General features: G+C 42.5%; 1 protein-coding gene and 1 non-coding gene across 2 annotated transcripts in view; both read left to right on the top strand.

The window, feature by feature from the left end:
- The first annotated feature begins 453 nt into the window (after window positions 1-453).
- Ltn1 (listerin E3 ubiquitin protein ligase 1) overlaps window positions 454-17542 on the top strand; it is a 54608-nt gene continuing 37519 nt past the window's right edge. The window contains exons 1-9 of the mRNA XM_021184683.2: window positions 454-582; window positions 6425-6628; window positions 8240-8338; window positions 8793-9023; window positions 9704-9756; window positions 10880-11060; window positions 14096-14269; window positions 14723-14913; window positions 16524-16659. Coding sequence (XP_021040342.1) covers window positions 541-582; window positions 6425-6628; window positions 8240-8338; window positions 8793-9023; window positions 9704-9756; window positions 10880-11060; window positions 14096-14269; window positions 14723-14913; window positions 16524-16659 — 1311 coding nt within the window. The 5' untranslated portion in view covers window positions 454-540. The remainder of the gene's footprint in view (window positions 583-6424; window positions 6629-8239; window positions 8339-8792; window positions 9024-9703; window positions 9757-10879; window positions 11061-14095; window positions 14270-14722; window positions 14914-16523; window positions 16660-17542) is intronic.
- LOC115029615 (small nucleolar RNA SNORA2/SNORA34 family) lies at window positions 16056-16192 on the top strand. The gene has a single exon (XR_003835183.1). It is a non-coding gene; the product is annotated as a small nucleolar RNA SNORA2/SNORA34 family (small nucleolar RNA).

Here is a 17542-nt window from a genome sequence, read left to right as displayed (position 1 = left end):
ACTCAGCCTTCAGGAATGCCAGGAAAGCACTCTACCAAGTTAGTCACCCCAACTCCTCCGCTTTTATTATTTCATTTTATTTTTAAAGATTTATTTATTTTATTTATATGAGTACACTGTAGCTGTCTTCAGAAACTCCAGAAAAGGGCGTTAGATCCCATTGCAGATGGTTGTGAGCTACCATGTGGTTGCTGGGAATCGAACTCAGGACCTCTGGAAGAGCAAATTCCCACACACTAGGAAGGAAATCTCTCCACCACAAATACCTAGGACAGGTTTGGCGCCACGGCCTAATGCTGGTTTCTTATTGGTCAGTAGTGACGCCACTCAGGCAGGCGTGGCCTTCTTTGTTACGTTTCAGGCAGCGGATGGTCAGAGTCCTGACAGGGAGGCGGGAGCGGAAGTAGGAAGCCGAAAGGCTGGGAGGGCGAGGGGGAAGTGGCTACAGTGAGTCCCCTTCCGGCGCGAGGGACCGGAAGTTGTGGCCGGGCCGTGTCAACTTCGGCTCTGCAGACTGAGAGCCCCGCTGCCACCGCCACCATGGGCGGGAAGAACAAGCAGCGGACTAAGGGGAACCTCAGGGTGAGTCCCGTGGTGATGGCAGCCCCGCGGCCAGCGGCCCGGGTGTCCAGAGGGCCGTGAGGGAAACGTGTGACCTCCCGGTGTGTGCGTCCCCGCGGGTGGACAAGTCGAGGAGTTGGGACCCAAACGACGTTTCACGCCGGATCTGGGAAACGGAGCACGCCCAGGGAGGGAGGTGTCATCGGGAAACGGTGACAGCGAGCACCCGGGCGGCCCTCGTGGGTGGCCGAGCTTGTGTAGGAGCTGTGGGAGGGAAGAAGCAAGCGTGGGCTTCACTTGCTCCGTCCCTCCTTGCCAAGGCCCGAGCCCGTCAGTGGTATGCCCGGTGTCAGGTCGGTGTCACCCATTGGGTCTCTGGCCTCAAGCTTACCTCGCTTTTCCTGCTTCATTCTGGCCACCCTGAACTTGCCACGAACTTGACTGTCCTGGCAGGCTTCGGATGGCCATATGTTAGGTGGCTCTAGATACCTGAATGCACCCTATATAGTCCTGGCTGTCCTGGAACTCACTCTGTAGACCAGGCTGGCCTCAAACTCAGAAACTCTCCTGCCTCTGCCTCCCAAGTGCTGGGATTAAAAGCGTGTGCCACCACCGCCCGGCGCTTTATAAGCATCTTAAAGGCAGGTGTTTCTCTGCAGCCTTTATCCTGATGGATCACACACACACACACACACACACACACACACACACAGAGTTCGCTTTTATAGAACTGTTCCACCATTTTTGAATCAGCGAACTTTAGTGATTTCAGTATCAAAACATAATAATGACAGTAGGTTAATTACCATGTTAAATGCTTTTTTTTGCATTTTTGGTGAATTGTCACAGCATAAAGACTTTATTCACTGTTTTAGGGCAAGGATATTAGAATTAAAATCTGCATTTTCTTCGTTCTGTGTGTGTGTGTGAGAGAGAGAGAGAGAGAGAGAGAGAGAGAGAGAGAGAGAGAGAGAGAGTTTCTCTGTGTAGCCCTGGCTGTGTTGGAACTCTCTGTAGACCAGGTTGGCCTCAAACTCCCAGATATCCTCCTGCCTCTGCCTCTGGAGTGCTGGGTTTCAAGGTGTGTGCTGCCACAACCGGCCTTTGTTTTGTTTTGTTTTGAGACCATTTGACTGATTAACTCTGCCAGTGTAGAGCTCTGCCTGGCCTGGAATCCAGCAATGTAGATAGATGACCAGTAACTTAGAGAGCCCTATTTTCCACTGAGGGTATTAGGATTAAAGACATGTGCCAAGCCCAGAAATCTCCATACTTACTGAGTCACCAGCTGTTAGTATTTGTCCACAGTTCATTTTCATCTCTCTCTCTCTCTTTTTAAAGATTTATTTATTATATGTAAGTACCCTGGAAACTAGCATCAGATCTCATTAACGGATGGTTGTGAGCCACCATGTGGTTGCTGGGATTTGAACTCTGGACCTTCAGAAGAGCAGTCAGTGCTTTTAGCCACTGAGCCATCTCTCCAGCCCCTATCTCTTAATTTATAAATTTTGCTGACCTTTAGGAGAGTTGATCTCAGTATTTAACACCCAAATTCTCTACCTTATGTATTCTAAAAGCAGTGTCATTCTTCATATAACATGTGAAACTTTAACCATGGTGGAGTACACAAATATAACATGTAGACTTACAATTCATATTTCTACTAATATTTATAGATTTAATTCTGTTTTTATTTTATTTTGATTTTGGTTTATCAAGACAGTTTCTTTTTGTAGTTCACCTGTCCTGGAAGTCGTTCACAGATGTGTCTGCCTCTGTCTCTCCAGTGCTGGGATTAAAGGCATGCACCACCAGGACTGACTTAATGTTGTTTTTAGATAATAACATTTTCAAAGCATTTATGACTCAGTCAGTATCACTTGTTCCCTTTTGCAGGGAATACATTAAAAGACACATAAAAAACCACTTATAAGATACATTGAAGTCTTTTGATTTAGACAGTTTCCCATTTCATGCATCCTAAGTGAGCGTATCTTTTATGTCATAATGACCAGGAAGAGTTGGCCATTGGTTGGCTTTGTTTAGACTCATCCAATTGTTTCCTTCTATCGATTCCAGCTAGGCCATTTTTGACCATGCTTTGTATGATACCATTTTCAGTATATCATACCAGAAGTGTACAATACTTTTTTTTCCCCTTTAAGACAGTGTTTCTCTGTGTAGCTCTGGTTGTTCTGGAACTAGCCAGCTCTGTAGACCAGGGTGCCTTTTTTTTTTCTTTTTTCCCTTTTATTCTTTTTTGTTTTGTTTTTGTTTTATCTTTTCCTTTCTCAGTGGCATTTGCTTAATGTTGAGCATTGTAAAGTTATCTTTTTCCATGGGATAATAAGAAATCTGTGGTGTTGCAGTCTGCAGTTAAACATACTTACCCCTAAAGATTTTCACACCCTGCTGGGATTGTTATTCCTGCAGTACTTCAGAGTTACTGTTGGTATCGCAGATGACAAAGAGTGAGTTGATTGCTCTTACCTCATTGGAAGGGTGATCTAACTGAAGTTTAGAGAAGTTTACTTGCTTAAATTTGTGTAGGCTGGAAGCTTCAGAGTTGGGGCTTGAAGTTTAGTTTTTAAAATGTTATGTCATAGGGGGCGCTGTGAGAGGACACCTTTCAGGAGCCCATTCTCCTTTCCCTTGTTGTGGGTTTCCGGGATGGAAGTCCAGATTGTCTGACAGCTTGCATAGCAAGCGATTTATCCTCTGAACCATCTTGCTGGGCCTGGACTTGAACTTAAAAGTAGCGTTTGTTCAATAGAAAATAGTGCTGGGAGACATATATATTTGTAGAGTTTGGTAGATACATGTCTTTTTTGTTGTTTTGACTTTTTGTTTGAGATGGGATTTTACTATGTGGTATAGCCTGGTCTGCGACTTCTTGTGTAGCCTAGGCTGACCTCAAACTTGTGATCTTCTTGTTCCAGGCTCTTTAGTGCTGAGGTTACAGGGTTGTACCACTAACATGGCTAACTGCTCTTTCCTTTGTTTTGAAACTGGGTCTCATATGTATCATTCAGGCTGGACTTGATCTAATTATGTAGCTGAGCCTGGCTCTAACATCCTGATTCTCACACCTCCCCTCCCGGTGCTGGGATTGTGGGATTACAGTTTTGTACCACCACACAGCTTCTGCTTGCTAGTCTTGAAGTATCAGTTTAATGACAGGCACAGATTTCTAAGAAAATATTATGGAGCAATTAGGAAATAGGTATGAATGTATGAGGAGTGGAAAGAATGTGAGAGAACAGAAGAGAGTGCTGACCGGTCTGAGGGAGAAGCGCATTGCAAACACTACTGTCTTGAAGGATGGATAGAAGTTTGTCAGGCATTGAAAAGGAAGGAAGGGCCCAAGGATGGAGAGAAAAGATTATGTGAAGGCTAAATTATGAGAGAGCATATATTATACGTAGGAAATTTTGAGTGGGATCTAGGATATTGAATAGTGGGAGAATGTGTCAGAACCCATGTAGAACAGGCTGTGGCAAGCAAGTGAGTTTCCTGGAGATGTCCCACCATTTTGCATGATTGTGATGGGTGTGCTCTGAGATGCAGGGTCCTCCTGCATCCTGTGCTTCTGCGCTGCTGATATGCCTTGCCTGCCACTATTAAATACTCTTATGATTCCTGGGTGTCTGCCCACCCTACTGGACCGATTTCCTGCATAATCAATATGAATATGTATTTTCATGAAATAATGCTGTTTAGACAAATTAATAATTTCATAATTCTAGGTAATGATTTTATAGAATTCCCAAATTGATACAAGTAATCTTAAGCCCCCTATAGAAAAAAAAAGATGCAAATAGAGCTCTGTAAACCTTCATGTCATGGGCTAATTGCACTAGGAAAAGAAAGCAGGCTTGCTACAAATGTACAGACTGGGAAAGCATTCCGTCTAGGTCAGGAGTGAGGCCACTGTCTTGTAACTAAAGGTCATAAACTTGGAATGGGCAGTGTATTGTAGGTGCAAGGACAAAAAAATGATGGACTAGTTTATCTATACCAGACTTCAAAATAATAAGACACAAGGCAGATGATTGGTCTCTTGACAAAACTGTGCTAACTTATGACAAAAATTATTGCTTTAAACTTATAATGAACTTAAGGGGGGCTAAAAGATAGATAATAAATGTTTAGTCAGGTACTAGTCCTAATTTATGGAAAGACACGTAAACAATTCTGCTAGAACTCCTTAGGCTTTATTGACCTATGATTTAAACTATTGCCTCAAATTTACTATGAACTTATTGAATGTAAAAATGCTTCAAAACAGCCGGGCAGTGGTGGTGCACACCTTTAATCCCAGCCCTTGGGAGGCAGAGGCAGGCGGATTTCTGAGTTCTGAGGCCAGCCTGTTCTGCAGAGTGAGTTCCAGGACAGCTAGGGCTACACAGAGAAACCCTGTCTCGAAAAACAAAACAAAAACAAAAACAACAACAAAAAGGATTTGATTATGTGAGTCTGCATGTGTGAGAATGTGCTCATGTGAATGCAGGTGCCCTCAAAGTGCAGAAGAGGCAGGGCTTAGATCCCTGGGGTTAGAGTTGCAGGCAGTTGGGAGCAGCCCATTGAAGGTGTTCTCCAAGAACAAAAGCTGCTCTTAACTTCTGAGGCTTCACTCTAGGTCAGGATGTGGCTCTGGTCTTGATCATTACATTGATTTTTGTGTGTATTCTCGTGATCTTAGGCTGCCAATGTGTGGAAATGAGTTTATTTGCTCTCAAAGAATCTGCTCTAGCAGGAGATGGTGTTAGAGCTCAGTATGATGAACAAAATTTGTTGGGTAAATAAAAGGACTGGACCTATTTATTAGTTTACATCACTATAACATGTATGTGTATGCAGATACTGTCTATATTGTATATGGAATTTTTTTTTTTTTTTTTTTTTTTTTTTGGTTTTTCAAGACAGGGTATCTCTGTATAGCCCTGGCTGTCCTGGAACTCACTTTGTAGATCAGGCTGGCCTTGAACTCAGAAATCTGCCTGCCTCTGCCTCCCAAGGACTGGGACTAAAGGTGTGCGCCACCATGCCCGGCTGGAAAAATTTTTATAAGCAAGTGTATATTTTGGCTTCTTTTTCTTAAATAAGTGCCCATATATTGATATCATCAGCCATTAATGGGTTGTAACTATAGTTTTCAAAACCTTGTTTTGACCCAGTGATGACACATGCCTATAATCCTAGCACCTGGGAGGCTAAAGCAGGAGGGTCAGAAGTTCAAGGCCAGCATGACTACATGAGACTCCAAAACTCAAGAGTTGTTCTTTTTATATATTAATTAATTAATTAATTAATTAATTATATGTAAGTACACTGTAGCTGTCTTCAGACCCTCCAGAAGAGGGCGCCAGATCTCGTTGTGGATGGTTGTGAGCCACCATGTGGTTGCTGGGATTTGAACTCTGGACCTTCAGAAGAGCAGTTGGGTGCTCTTACCCACTGAGCCATCTCACCAGCCCCAAGAGTTGTTCTTATGTTTAGGAAACTAGAATTGTTGCAAGAACATTTTTTTCATAGGTTGTTATGACAAAAATATTCATCTCCAGGGAACATTGTAGGCTAGGGGCAAAAAGCAGCCCACTTCACAAGTATATTCAGTATATATTCTGAATATACTTGTGAAGGAGTTAAAGAATTATGTAGTCTAAATATGTGGTTTTTTTCTTTAACAACAGATCTCCTAACTTTCAGAACTAGTGGATTTGTATATTATAAATATCAGTCAAAATACTGTGGTTCAAAACAGAGTATTATCTCTTCTAAAAAATTTATTTTTAATTAATGTATGTGTGAGAAAGTGTTCTGACTTTTTTGTTTTTGCTTTGTTTTGCTTTCTTATTAGCCTTCAAACAGCGGCCGAGCTGCAGAACTCCTTGCTAAAGAGCAGGGAACAGTGCCTGGATTCATTGGTTTTGGAACATCTCACAGTGACCTGGGCTATGTTCCGGCTGTTCAAGGCGCGGAAGACATAGACAGTCTTGTAGATTCCGATTTCCGAATGGTGCTGCGGAAACTTTCCAAAAAAGATGTTACAACAAAGCTAAAGGCAAGTTTTCTTATTTTTACAACAGTAATTAAGAATGTAGTTTTGTTAGAATAAATGTTAGCTATATTTGATATAAAGAAAATTGTGGGCCGGGCGGTGGTGCACGCCTTTAATCCCAGCACTTGGGAGGCAAAGGCAGGCGGATTTCTGAGTTCGAGGCCAGCCTGGTCTACAAAGTGAGTTCCAGGACAGCCAAGACTATACAGAGAAACCCTGTCTCGAAAAACCAAAAAAAAAAAAAAAAAAAAAAAAAGAAAATTGTGGAGTAATTTATCAATAGTTCTTTTTACAGTTGTAAGTTTTTGACATGTAAGTTTAGTTGACAGTTAACTTTTGGGTTACAAGTTAGTTTGTTGCTCTGAAACATTTTGAACCACATTTTGGAATCTTGGATGTACATGATCATATATTCACGGTAGGGGAATATAATTTTAAAAAATTTTTTAGTTATTTTTAGGATTTTTTTAGGTAGCCCTTGATGTCCTAGAATTTGAATAGTAGACCAGGCTCTTCTTAAATTTGTGGCCTGCCTCTGCCTCCTGAGTGCTGGAATTACAGGCGTGAGCCACCATGCCCAGCTATTGTGTGTGTGTGTGTGTGTGTATGTATGTATTTGACTGCTTTGCCTGAATGTATGGGCAAGAGCAGTTGTTGGATCTTTTGGAACTGGAGTTACAGCTGGGAGTTGTCATGTGGGTGCCTGGAGCTGAACCCGGGGTTCCTTGATTTTTTTTTTTTTTTTTTCGAGACAGGGTTTCTCTGTATACCCTTGGTTGTCCTGGAACTCACTCTGTAGACCAGGCTGGCCTCAAACTCAGAGATTGGCCTGCTTCTGCCTCCTGAGTGCTGGGATTAAAGGCGTGCGCCACCACTGCCCAGCCCGGGGTGCCTTGAAAAGAAGCCGGTGCTCGTAACTGCTGAGCCATCTCTTCACACTCTTGTTTTTTGAGTTGCAGCGTTGTGATATTGCTGAGCTAGTCTGAGGCTTCTGGGCTTAAGAGACCTCAGCTCCAGCATAGCTGATACCATGTTTGGCTCAGCTCCATCCTATTTGTTTGTTTGTTTGGTGTTTTTTTTTTTTTTTTTTAAAGATTTATTTATTTATTATATGTAAGTACACTGTAGCTGTCTTCAGACATTCCAGAAGAGGGCGCCAGATCTCGTTGCGGATGGTTGTGAGCCACCATGTGGTTGCTGGGATTTGAACTCTGGACCTTTGGAAGAGCAGTCGGGTGCTCTTACCCACTGAGCCATCTCACCAGCCCTTGTTTGGTGTTTTTGAGACAGGTTTTCTCTGTGTAGTCCTGGCTGTCCTTGAATTCACTGTGTAGACAGGTTGGCTTTGAACTCAGATCTTCCTGGTTCTGCCTCCCAAGGGCTGGGATTAAATCACTACCACATAGTTTTCTTTGTTTATGGTAAAGTCTAAAAGTCAATGGTTAAAATTTTGCTATAGTGGACTATGAACGAATTTTTCATGTTTCTTTGTGGCACAGGCAGAAATGATGCATTCTCCTTTTAAATAAAGTCGATTGAGTTCCCAGCATGAAAGGAAGAAAATCGTAGGTTGTGTTACCTCTGTTAACCCTTGATGATGTTAATTATTTTCAGGCAATGCAAGAATTTGGAATTATGTGCACAGAGAGAGACACAGAGGCCGTCAAAGGGGTTCTTCCATACTGGCCAAGAATCTTCTGCAAAATCTCCCTTGTAAGCAAGCATTAGCGTCCATGAGCGCTTTCTGCCTTTTCTCTGCAAGGGTTTGCCTGCTGGGTTTACAGAAGAGTGAGGATGAATCTCTCCTATCACTCTGTCTGTCAATCACTCTGTCTTTGAACATGCCGTGGCTACAGTCTCACTGGAAAGGGGGAGAAAGGAAAAATTATTTCACAGGAAATTATTTTCCATGATTGTCAGTAAAGAAACCCTAACTCATTTCAAAGCAAGTTTTCTTCTTTTTCTCTGTTTCTTTTTTTCTGGCTTGTAATTGAATTCAGGGCATTGTTAGCTTAAAACATGTGCTCCACTGCTAAGTTTTTCCTCTAGCCTGTCAAAAGTTATTATTAGTTTGATTATATACATGGATGAATTACTACTGTGAGTCATTGTAGAATTCTTACAAATATTAGTATTTGCTCTTAAACCACATTTCTGCTTTCAATAGGATCATGATCGCCGTGTTCGAGAAGCGACGCAGCAAGCTTTTGAAAAACTTATCCTTAAAGTAAAGAAGCACTTAGCTCCCTATTTAAAAAGCGTAATGGGCTATTGGTTGATGGCTCAGTGTGACACATATCCACCAGCTGCACTGGCAGCAAAAGATGCATTCGAAGCCGCTTTCCCTCCAAGCAAGCAACCTGAAGCCATAGCGTTTTGCAAGGAAGAAATTACAACTGTGAGTGTTTGCAGCCACTGTGTACCTGTGTTTCTCAGTTGTCTAAGGCTGGCAGGCATCCAGTGGCGGCTCTTTTACCTGCTCTTGTAAATGTGTCAAGAAGGAACAAGCTCTGTCTCTCTCTCACACCATCAATATAAAAGATATCAGTAACCTCGAAAGGTATCGAGGGGCTGGCAAGATGGCTCAGTGGGTAAAGTGCTCACCGCGTAAGCCTGAGTACACCTGACTTGTTCCGTACAATCCTCAAAGGTCTATAGAGAGAACTGACTGACTGCCCCTGACCTGCACGGGCGCACAGTATGTGTTCTCTGCGGGCCAGAGACCGGGAAGGAAAGCAAACCCGAGTCTGTCTCTCAGCCTGGCTGAGCTCTCAGCCCACTGTGCTGCTGTAGTGAGAATAATGGCCGACAAGTAGCTACAAGTGTTTAGAGGAAAGTTTCTGTGGATGGGCATTTGAGCTGTCATAAAGCACCCTGTCTTTATCACAGTACCAGCCAAGGCAGGGAATAAGTAGGAAGTCAAAAATGGGCAAAAATTTAGACCTGTTAGTTTTGATGCCGAAAATAGCTAGTCTGTGGGTTAAGGGCATGAGAATTTTTAGCAGGTAGATTGTTCCTACATCTGATGATGGTTGTCAGTTCCATAAATCTCAAGGCTTTGGTGGTTCTCTCCTTCAGGTGCTACAGGACCATCTTCTGAAAGAAACTCCTGATACACTCAGTGACCCTCAGTAAGCGGCATTGTTTCTAACTAATGTGCACTAGGCATTTACTTAGTTGGTTTGGATGGATAATTTCAGTATGGTGTGTTTTGAGAAGGAATTCCAAATGCAGGTGAAATTACCTCAGAAAATGCTGCATGGTGCCTCCCTGAACTTTGGCTGGTGTTAAAGTTGAATTTTCTGAGATACATATGTAGTATTTTTTGTTTGTTTGTTTGTTTGTCCTGGAACTCAGAAATCTGCCTGCCTCTGCCTCCCAAGTGCTGGGATTTTAAAGGCGTGTACTACTCTACCTTATAGCTTTGTTTTTTTGTTATTTTTTTAATTAACCTTTTGGCAGTCATAGCAGAAACTGTTTTAAGGTCTGGCATACTTGAAACTGTTATCAAATAGTTCTGTAAAAAGAGTAGTAAAAATGTTTTATTTACCTTTACTGTTATTATTTTTTTAAAGATTTACTTATTTTATGTATATGACTACACTGTAGCTGTCTTCAGACACACCAGATCTCATTACAGATGGTTGTGAGCCACCATGTGGTTGCTGGGAATTGAACTCAGGACCTTTAATTTAGAAGAGCAGTCAGTGCTCTTAACCTCTGAGCCATCTCTCTGGCTGTACTGTTATATTGTAACCAAGCCTTTGAGAGCCATCAAGCGATGTAGTCAGACTCCTAGAGTTGCCGAACACGGTGCTTCCTCCCTTGCTCCATGCTGCCGGCTTTGCCTTTGCTGTCCCCTAGGATCAGTTGTACAATGTGTGATTCGATTCTGCCTGGGGCTGGCTGGCTGCGTGCTGGGTGCATGCACTTGCTGTCCCTCCCTAAGACCAGCATGGAGGAAGGAGAGAAACTGCTCTCCCAGTTCCTCCTCTGACTTCCAGCCTCTCAGGCATACATGCACACTCCCTCACCCACCATGGTATAGACACATAGGCACACAAGCTAAATACATGTGACAGAACATTCTAGGAGTTTTGAAAGGTGTTTGTAGTGGGGGAAAAGATACAGAAATAAGGTAGCTGGTAGAAATTTAACAAAATATATATAAATAAATACAACAATATAAAGGTGCTAGATATGTAGTTTGGCTTCTTTTTTGCAGTCTTACTTGTTTACTACTTTTAACTCTAGAACTGTGCCAGAGGAAGAGAGAGAGGCTAAGTTCCACCGAGTCGTGACGTGCTCTTTATTGGCACTGAAGAGATTGCTTTGTTTCTTACCTAACAATGAGCTTGATTCTCTGGAGGAGAAATTTAAATCACTTTTATCACAGAATAAATTTTGGAAGTATGGAAAACACAGTGTACCTCAGGTATGGCAATAGCTTCGAGTTTAAAACTTGTTTTCTGTAACTCCGCCCTGATTGTACTGCATTTATGCTCATGTTTATTGTTTTTTTTTGTTTGTTTGTTTTGTTTTTATTTTGGTCTTTTGAGACAGAGTTTCTCTGTAAAGCCCCGGCTGTCCTGGAACTCACTCTGTAGACCAGGCTGGCCTCAAACTCAGAAATCTGCCTGCCTCTGCCTCCCGAGGCGTGTGCCACCCGCTCAGCTCGTGTTCATCGTGATGTTTACGTCTCTGTGGTTGGTCCTTCAGGAACTGCTTAGTTGCCTCTTGATTAGACTGGAACTGTCTGTTCCCTTCTGTGTCGTTGTTGAGCATTGAACTGACATCCATTCTTTCCGAGCTCCATCCTGTCACTTTCTTATGTAGGCTGGCCTCTGTCTCCTGCGGGCAGGGACTAACGACATGTGTCATTATGGCCGGCTCTCTTTACATTTTATTTTATTTTTTTTTTTTTAGATTTATTTATTATTATATCTAAGTACATTGTAGTTGTCTTCAGATGCACCAGTGTTGCAGCCTGCCCGCAGTCCACAACACGAACGGTTCAACTGAGAATGGCAGTTCGCTGAAAAGAGAGGAATCTAGACGGGGCGGAAGAAACAATGGAGCTAAGACAACAAGTTCTGATCAAAGCTCAATTTTACTATTTTCAGACACTCAGTTATAAAGGAAGGGGGAGGGAACCCAATATCCCGCCAAGTAACTCAGGGTCCAGTAGCAGGACGAACACGTGTGTGCCTCCAGGCAGCAAAGGCAGGTTCCAGCAGTAGGTAGGCGTGACAGGACGAATGAGCCGGTAGCTCCACCCTTGAGCAAGCAGGTTCCAGGCTGGGGGAAGGGAGGCCACACACCAGAAGAGGGCGTCAGATCTCATTACGGATGGTTGTGAGCCACCATGTGGTTGCTGGGATTTGAACTCAAGACCTTGGGAAGAGTAGTCGGTGCTCTTAACCACTGAGCCATCTCTCCAGCCCTCTTTACGTTTTCTTAAGGCAGTATGGTCTGTCCTGGTATGATTTTCTCTCACACATTTATGGGTCCTGCTTATGATTTACTAGGATTCTTTTTTTTTTTTTTTTTTTTTTTTGGTTTTTTCGAGACAGGGTTTCTCTGTATAGCCCTGGCTGTCCTGGAACTCACTTTGTAGACCAGGCTGGCCTTGAACTCAGAAATCCGCCTGCCTCTGCCTCCCGAGTGCTGGGATTAAAGGCGTGCGCTACCACGCCCGGCCTACTAGGATTCTTAAATCTGTGGATTAGGGTATTTAATTGCCTCAGGAATTCTCAGATGTTGCCTGTAGATATTTCCTTTCTTTCATTCTTTCTTTCTTTGGAATTGCAACTAATTATAGATTAAATGTCCTGTTTTCTGTCTTGTATGTCTCCTGTGTTTTTCAGTTTTCTCTCTGTGTATGAATAAGCTCTTTTATTCAGTCTTCTATTTCACTCATTGTGTTAAATCTGCTTGTTTCAGCCCATCCATACTCAAACAAAATAGCTAAGTTGGGTAATTCAAAAAAGGTAGAAATGCGAGGCTCACAGTTATAGAGGCTCACAGTTATGACTCAACAGGCGGCGGGGGCGGGGAGGCTGAAGATGGCTCAGTGGTTCAGGGCTCTTGTTGCTTTTGCAGAGGATCTGGGTTTGATTTCCATAACCTACACAGTAGCACACACTATAGGAAACTCTGGATCTAACACCCTTTCGTAGCCCCCACCTTTAGCCTGTGGCCTCTACTTGTCTCTGCAGGTATGTACATGGTGCGCATACATAAATGCAGGCAAAACACTCATACTATAAAATAAAATAACTCTAAAAATACTTTTAGAAAGACTAGATAAACAGTCTAGCAGATCTTCTACTAGGGATTATTTTTTTAAATGCAGCATCCAGGCAGGCATGGTGCAGCAGGAGGATCTGAGAGTTCTACATCTTCATCTGGAGGCTGCTAGGAGACAGCTGATACCCATGTGGTTATGAGGAAGGTCTTAAAGTCCAAGCCCACAGGGACACACTTCCTGCAACAAGGCCACACCTCCAAATAGTTCCATTCCCTGGGTCAAGCCTATTCAAACCACCACATAGATTTATGCTTCAAAGCTGGGTCCTCTGCACTGCATCCTTACCTGTGGGAAGGCATGGAAGGGCAGAAGGGCAGCCTTGCTCCCTCAAGCCCTCCTGTGTAATTAGTGTCTTACTGCTTTGTTTTACTGGTGTTTTTTGTTTGTTTGTTTGTTTGTTTGTTTGTTTTTGAGAAAGCATCACCATGGAACTGGAACTCGCTCTAGTTCTGGAACTAGCTATATAGATAGGCTGGCCTTGAACTCACAGAGACCTACCTGCCTCTGCATCCTGAGTTCTGGGACTAGAGCCATTGCCACTATGTTGAGCTTCCTTTTATTAATTATTAATTGCATTTATGAAGGTAATATGCTCAAGACCTAGTTACTTGTATACAGCAGTTAAGTTTCAGCATGTGAACTGAGTTGGGGGGAGACATTAGATGTAACACGGTCCTTGAGCTTTACATTTAAATGTATTAGATGAATACAGTTTTGTTTTGGGAATTATGCTTTTCCAGATGTACAGTCTTACAAAAAGATAGAGCACTTTTGTTGTTGTTTGTATCTTTGGGAACGAGTTTCTATGTGTAGCCCAGGCTGCTCTGTTCTGTAGTCCAGGCTGTGTGAACTCACAGAGATCTGCCTAGCTCTTCCTTCCAAATGCTGGAGTTTAGGTAAGTGCTTTAGATAAGCACTTTTAATGAAGTCTGTAGAGGATTAATTGTATTTTGCTGTGCTTGCTTTTCTTTGTGTTCATTGTGGCTAATGTTGTTTGACTGGTTTGAAACCCCAAATGAAGAGTTTTGCTATTAAATAGGGTTTCTGTTAAAAATTATATTCTTCCTGTCTTTATTTTGCCTTGTGTGAACAGGGAATTGTGAGCAATTGCTACTGTCTTTAGGCTTTGGTTTCATCCCGCTTTCTGGTTCTTCTTTTAGGTCCGCTCAGCGTATTTTGAGTTAGTTTCTGCTTTGTGCCAGCATGTTCCCCAGGTGATGAAAGAGGAAGCTGCCAAAGTGAGCCCATCTGTCCTGCTCAGCATTGATGACAGTGACCCTGTGGTCTGCCCAGCTCTCTGGGAAGCTGTGCTCTACACACTGACAACTATTGAGGTATGTAAAGGAGACACACTTCCCTAAACGCCACATGAAAGAGTGCATTACATTGTCCTGTCTAATAAAACTCACTGGAAAAATGCTAAAATTTGTTCAGCCTGCCTGAACATAGAAGGCCTCAAAGCCCACCCACACCTTGACCCAATTCTTCCAATGAGGCCACACCTCTTTTTTTCTTTTAGATTTATTTATTATATATAAATACACTGTCGCTGTCCTCAGATGCACCAGAAGAGGGCCTCAGATCTCATTACAGATGGTTGTGAGCTAGCATGTGGTTGCTGGGATTTGAACTCTGTACCTTCGGAAGAGCAGTCAGTGCTCTTACCCGCTGAGCCATCCACCCAGCCCCCTGCTTGATTCTTATTCTTGAGATTTGCTTTCTCTTATCTGTGAAACACACTTACAATTTTTAATTACTATTATAATTTTTTTTTCTCTTTTGGTTAGGACTGTTGGTTTCATGTAAATGCCAAGAAAAGTGTGTTTCCGAAGCTGACAGCCATGATCCGTGAAGGTGGCCGGGGCCTAGCTGCTGTTATCTATCCTTACCTCTTACCGTTCATCAGCAAACTCCCTCAGTCCATCACAGAGCCAAAGCTGGACTTCTTCAAAAACTTCCTCACCTCTCTAGTTACTGGGTGAGCAAGTACATTTCTTCTTACTTTAAAAATTAGGTTTATTGTTTATTGTGTGTGTTGTGGCGTATATATGCTTGTAAACACACACAAACAGGTATATGTGTGCCGTTGTATGTATGTATGTATGAGGTTTGGAGTGTGGATTGCAGGAACCTCTTCTATCTTTCTGTCACGTAGATTCTAGGGATTGGACTTGTTTATTCAGACTCTGTGACCCACTGGGCCACCTTGCCAGCCTAAATTCTGTTTTTAAAAGCAAAAGGAAATTTTCTTGCTTTTATTCTCATAGTTTTCCTTCCAATTTGAATTTCGCCATTTTTTTTCCTTCTATTAAACACTTCAAGCTTTCAGAGAGATAGGAATGAGGGAGCAGGGCAGAGTGCTGCAGTGTGGTCTGCGCTGGGCCGTGCTGCGGCGCACAAAAGAGCCTCGGCCTTGGCCTCTTGGGTGGCTGGGGTTGTAGGACATGCGCTGTAGCCAGCCCTCTTCTGTTTTTGAAAACTGCCCAGGCTTTTGTGGTAGTAGCCAATACAAAGATAAAAACAAAAACAGTTAAGTGTCTAAATAGAAATGGACCATATTCTAAAGAGTCATAGTACTTTCATATTGTCAGATATAGATGCCCAAATCCGTAGAACCCTTAAGGACCTGAAGTGCGGCTCACCTACCTACACGCACGTGTGAGGTCTCAGGCTCCACACCCAAGTTCCAAAACAGTTACTTCTGCTAAACACTTTAAACAGTTCACTTCATTTGTCGTTCAGTGAATGGCATGCATATTTTATTATGATCAATTATGATAATTAATAATTATAACTAAATTTTTGATTCATAATTAAACTTTAATAATTAATTAGATATCACATTTTTTGTTGTTGTTTGTTTTTTTGTTTTGTTTTGTTTTGATTTTTTGCTTTTTTCCTGAGACAGGGTTTCTCTGTGTAGCCCTGGCTGTCCTGGAACTCACTCTGTAGACCAGGCTGGCCTCGAACTCAGAAATCCGCCTGCCCCTGCCTCCTGAGTGCTGGAATTAAAGGTGTGCGCCACCACCGCCCGGCTCTTTTTCTAATTCTTGATATTCGCATTCTCATCAGCTGTAATATTTTGGTTGCTCTTAGTTTTTAGTTTTAAGAATTTGACTTTTGGCGCTTAAGTCAAGGCCATAGTTTACTGAAGCTATTGGTTTCAAGCAGGAGCCTAAAGAAATATCTTTTTATGGTCTGTTGGCCATTGCAGGAATTTGTAAGTCTAATGGTCAATTCATTAGAAAGAAACATCTGGAAAAAAAAAATTTGACTTTTGGGGACTAGAGAGATGGCTCAGTGGTTAATAAGAGCACTGACTGCTCTTCCAGAGGTCCTGAGTTCAATTCTCAGCACCCACAAGGTGGCTCACAGCCATCTGTAATGGGGTCTGATGCCCTCCTCTGGTGTGTCTGAAGACAGCTACAGTGTACGCATATACATAAAAAAAAGATTGTTCCTTTTTTTTTTTTTTAAAAGCATTTGACTTAAAAGTTTTCATTCAGTAGGATTCCGTTTTAGTGTCTTTTGTGATTCTGAGCTCTTCTTTTCCTCTTGGAAGAATAATCCTCAGTCACTACTTTTTAGGCTGTCAACTGAGAGGACCAAATCGAGCTCTGCTGAGTGCTCAGCTGTCATCTCGGCATTTTTTGAATGCTTGCGGTTTATAATGCAGCAGAACTTAGGCGAGGAGGAGATGGTGCAGATGCTTATCAATGAGCAGGTACGTTTGCACAGCATCCTTATCAATGAGCAGGTATGTTTGTAAATCATCCGAGCTTTGCACACAGAAGAAAGACTCAAGCTCACTGTGTCCTCTTGATGGTTTTTGGCAGTTAGCCTTCCAAATGATTTCACTTTAAAATTTACAAAATGAATATTATTTTATGTATATGAGTACACTGTAGCTGTCTTCAAACACACCAGAAGGGGGCATCAGACGCCATTACAGATGGTTGTGAGCCACCATGTAGTTGCTGAGAATTGAACTCAGGACCTCTGGAAGAGCAGTCAGTGCACTTAACCACTGAGCCATTTCTCTAGCCCTGAATAGTATATTTCTGACTATATGAATAAAATTCTATACTGTCAGTTGTTATTGTAATATCCATAGATTACTTTACCATATCCTGTCTCTGGATTTAAGTCTCTGACTTCTTTATAAAGAGGCAGTGTGAAACAGCAGTTGCATGGCACTTTTGGTGCTGTGTAGTGAGGTTTCAATTATTCGTAATAATCTTGTTATTTCTCAAATGCTCATATGCATTTACCCTTTTATGAACAGTTCTGTTTGACTATGAGATCCATGATAAGAGCAGGCTCAATGATTATAGAAGCTTGTATATTTGATAACATCTTAGATTCCCTGCTCTCTTTGGTTTTTTGAGACAGAGGATCTTTGTGTAGCCCCGGCTGTCCTGGAACTAGATCTATAGTCCAGGCTGGCATTGGACTCAGAGTTCATCCTGCCTCTGCTGTGCTGGTATTAAAGGTATGTGCCACCACTGTCCAGCTGTCTCTCACTTTCTTAAAGATTTTATATGTGTGTGTGGGGTGTGGCTGTATGCATGTGTGAGTGTAGGCACCTGATGATCTAGATGAAGTAT

Source organism: Mus caroli, unplaced genomic scaffold, assembly GCF_978045245.1.
Source record: "Mus caroli unplaced genomic scaffold, Mus_caroli_1 scaffold_17, whole genome shotgun sequence".
Lineage (NCBI taxonomy): Eukaryota > Metazoa > Chordata > Mammalia > Rodentia > Muridae > Mus > Mus caroli.
The sequence above is the reverse complement of the archived record's forward strand: the minus strand, read 5'-3'. Positions and strand labels throughout refer to the sequence as shown.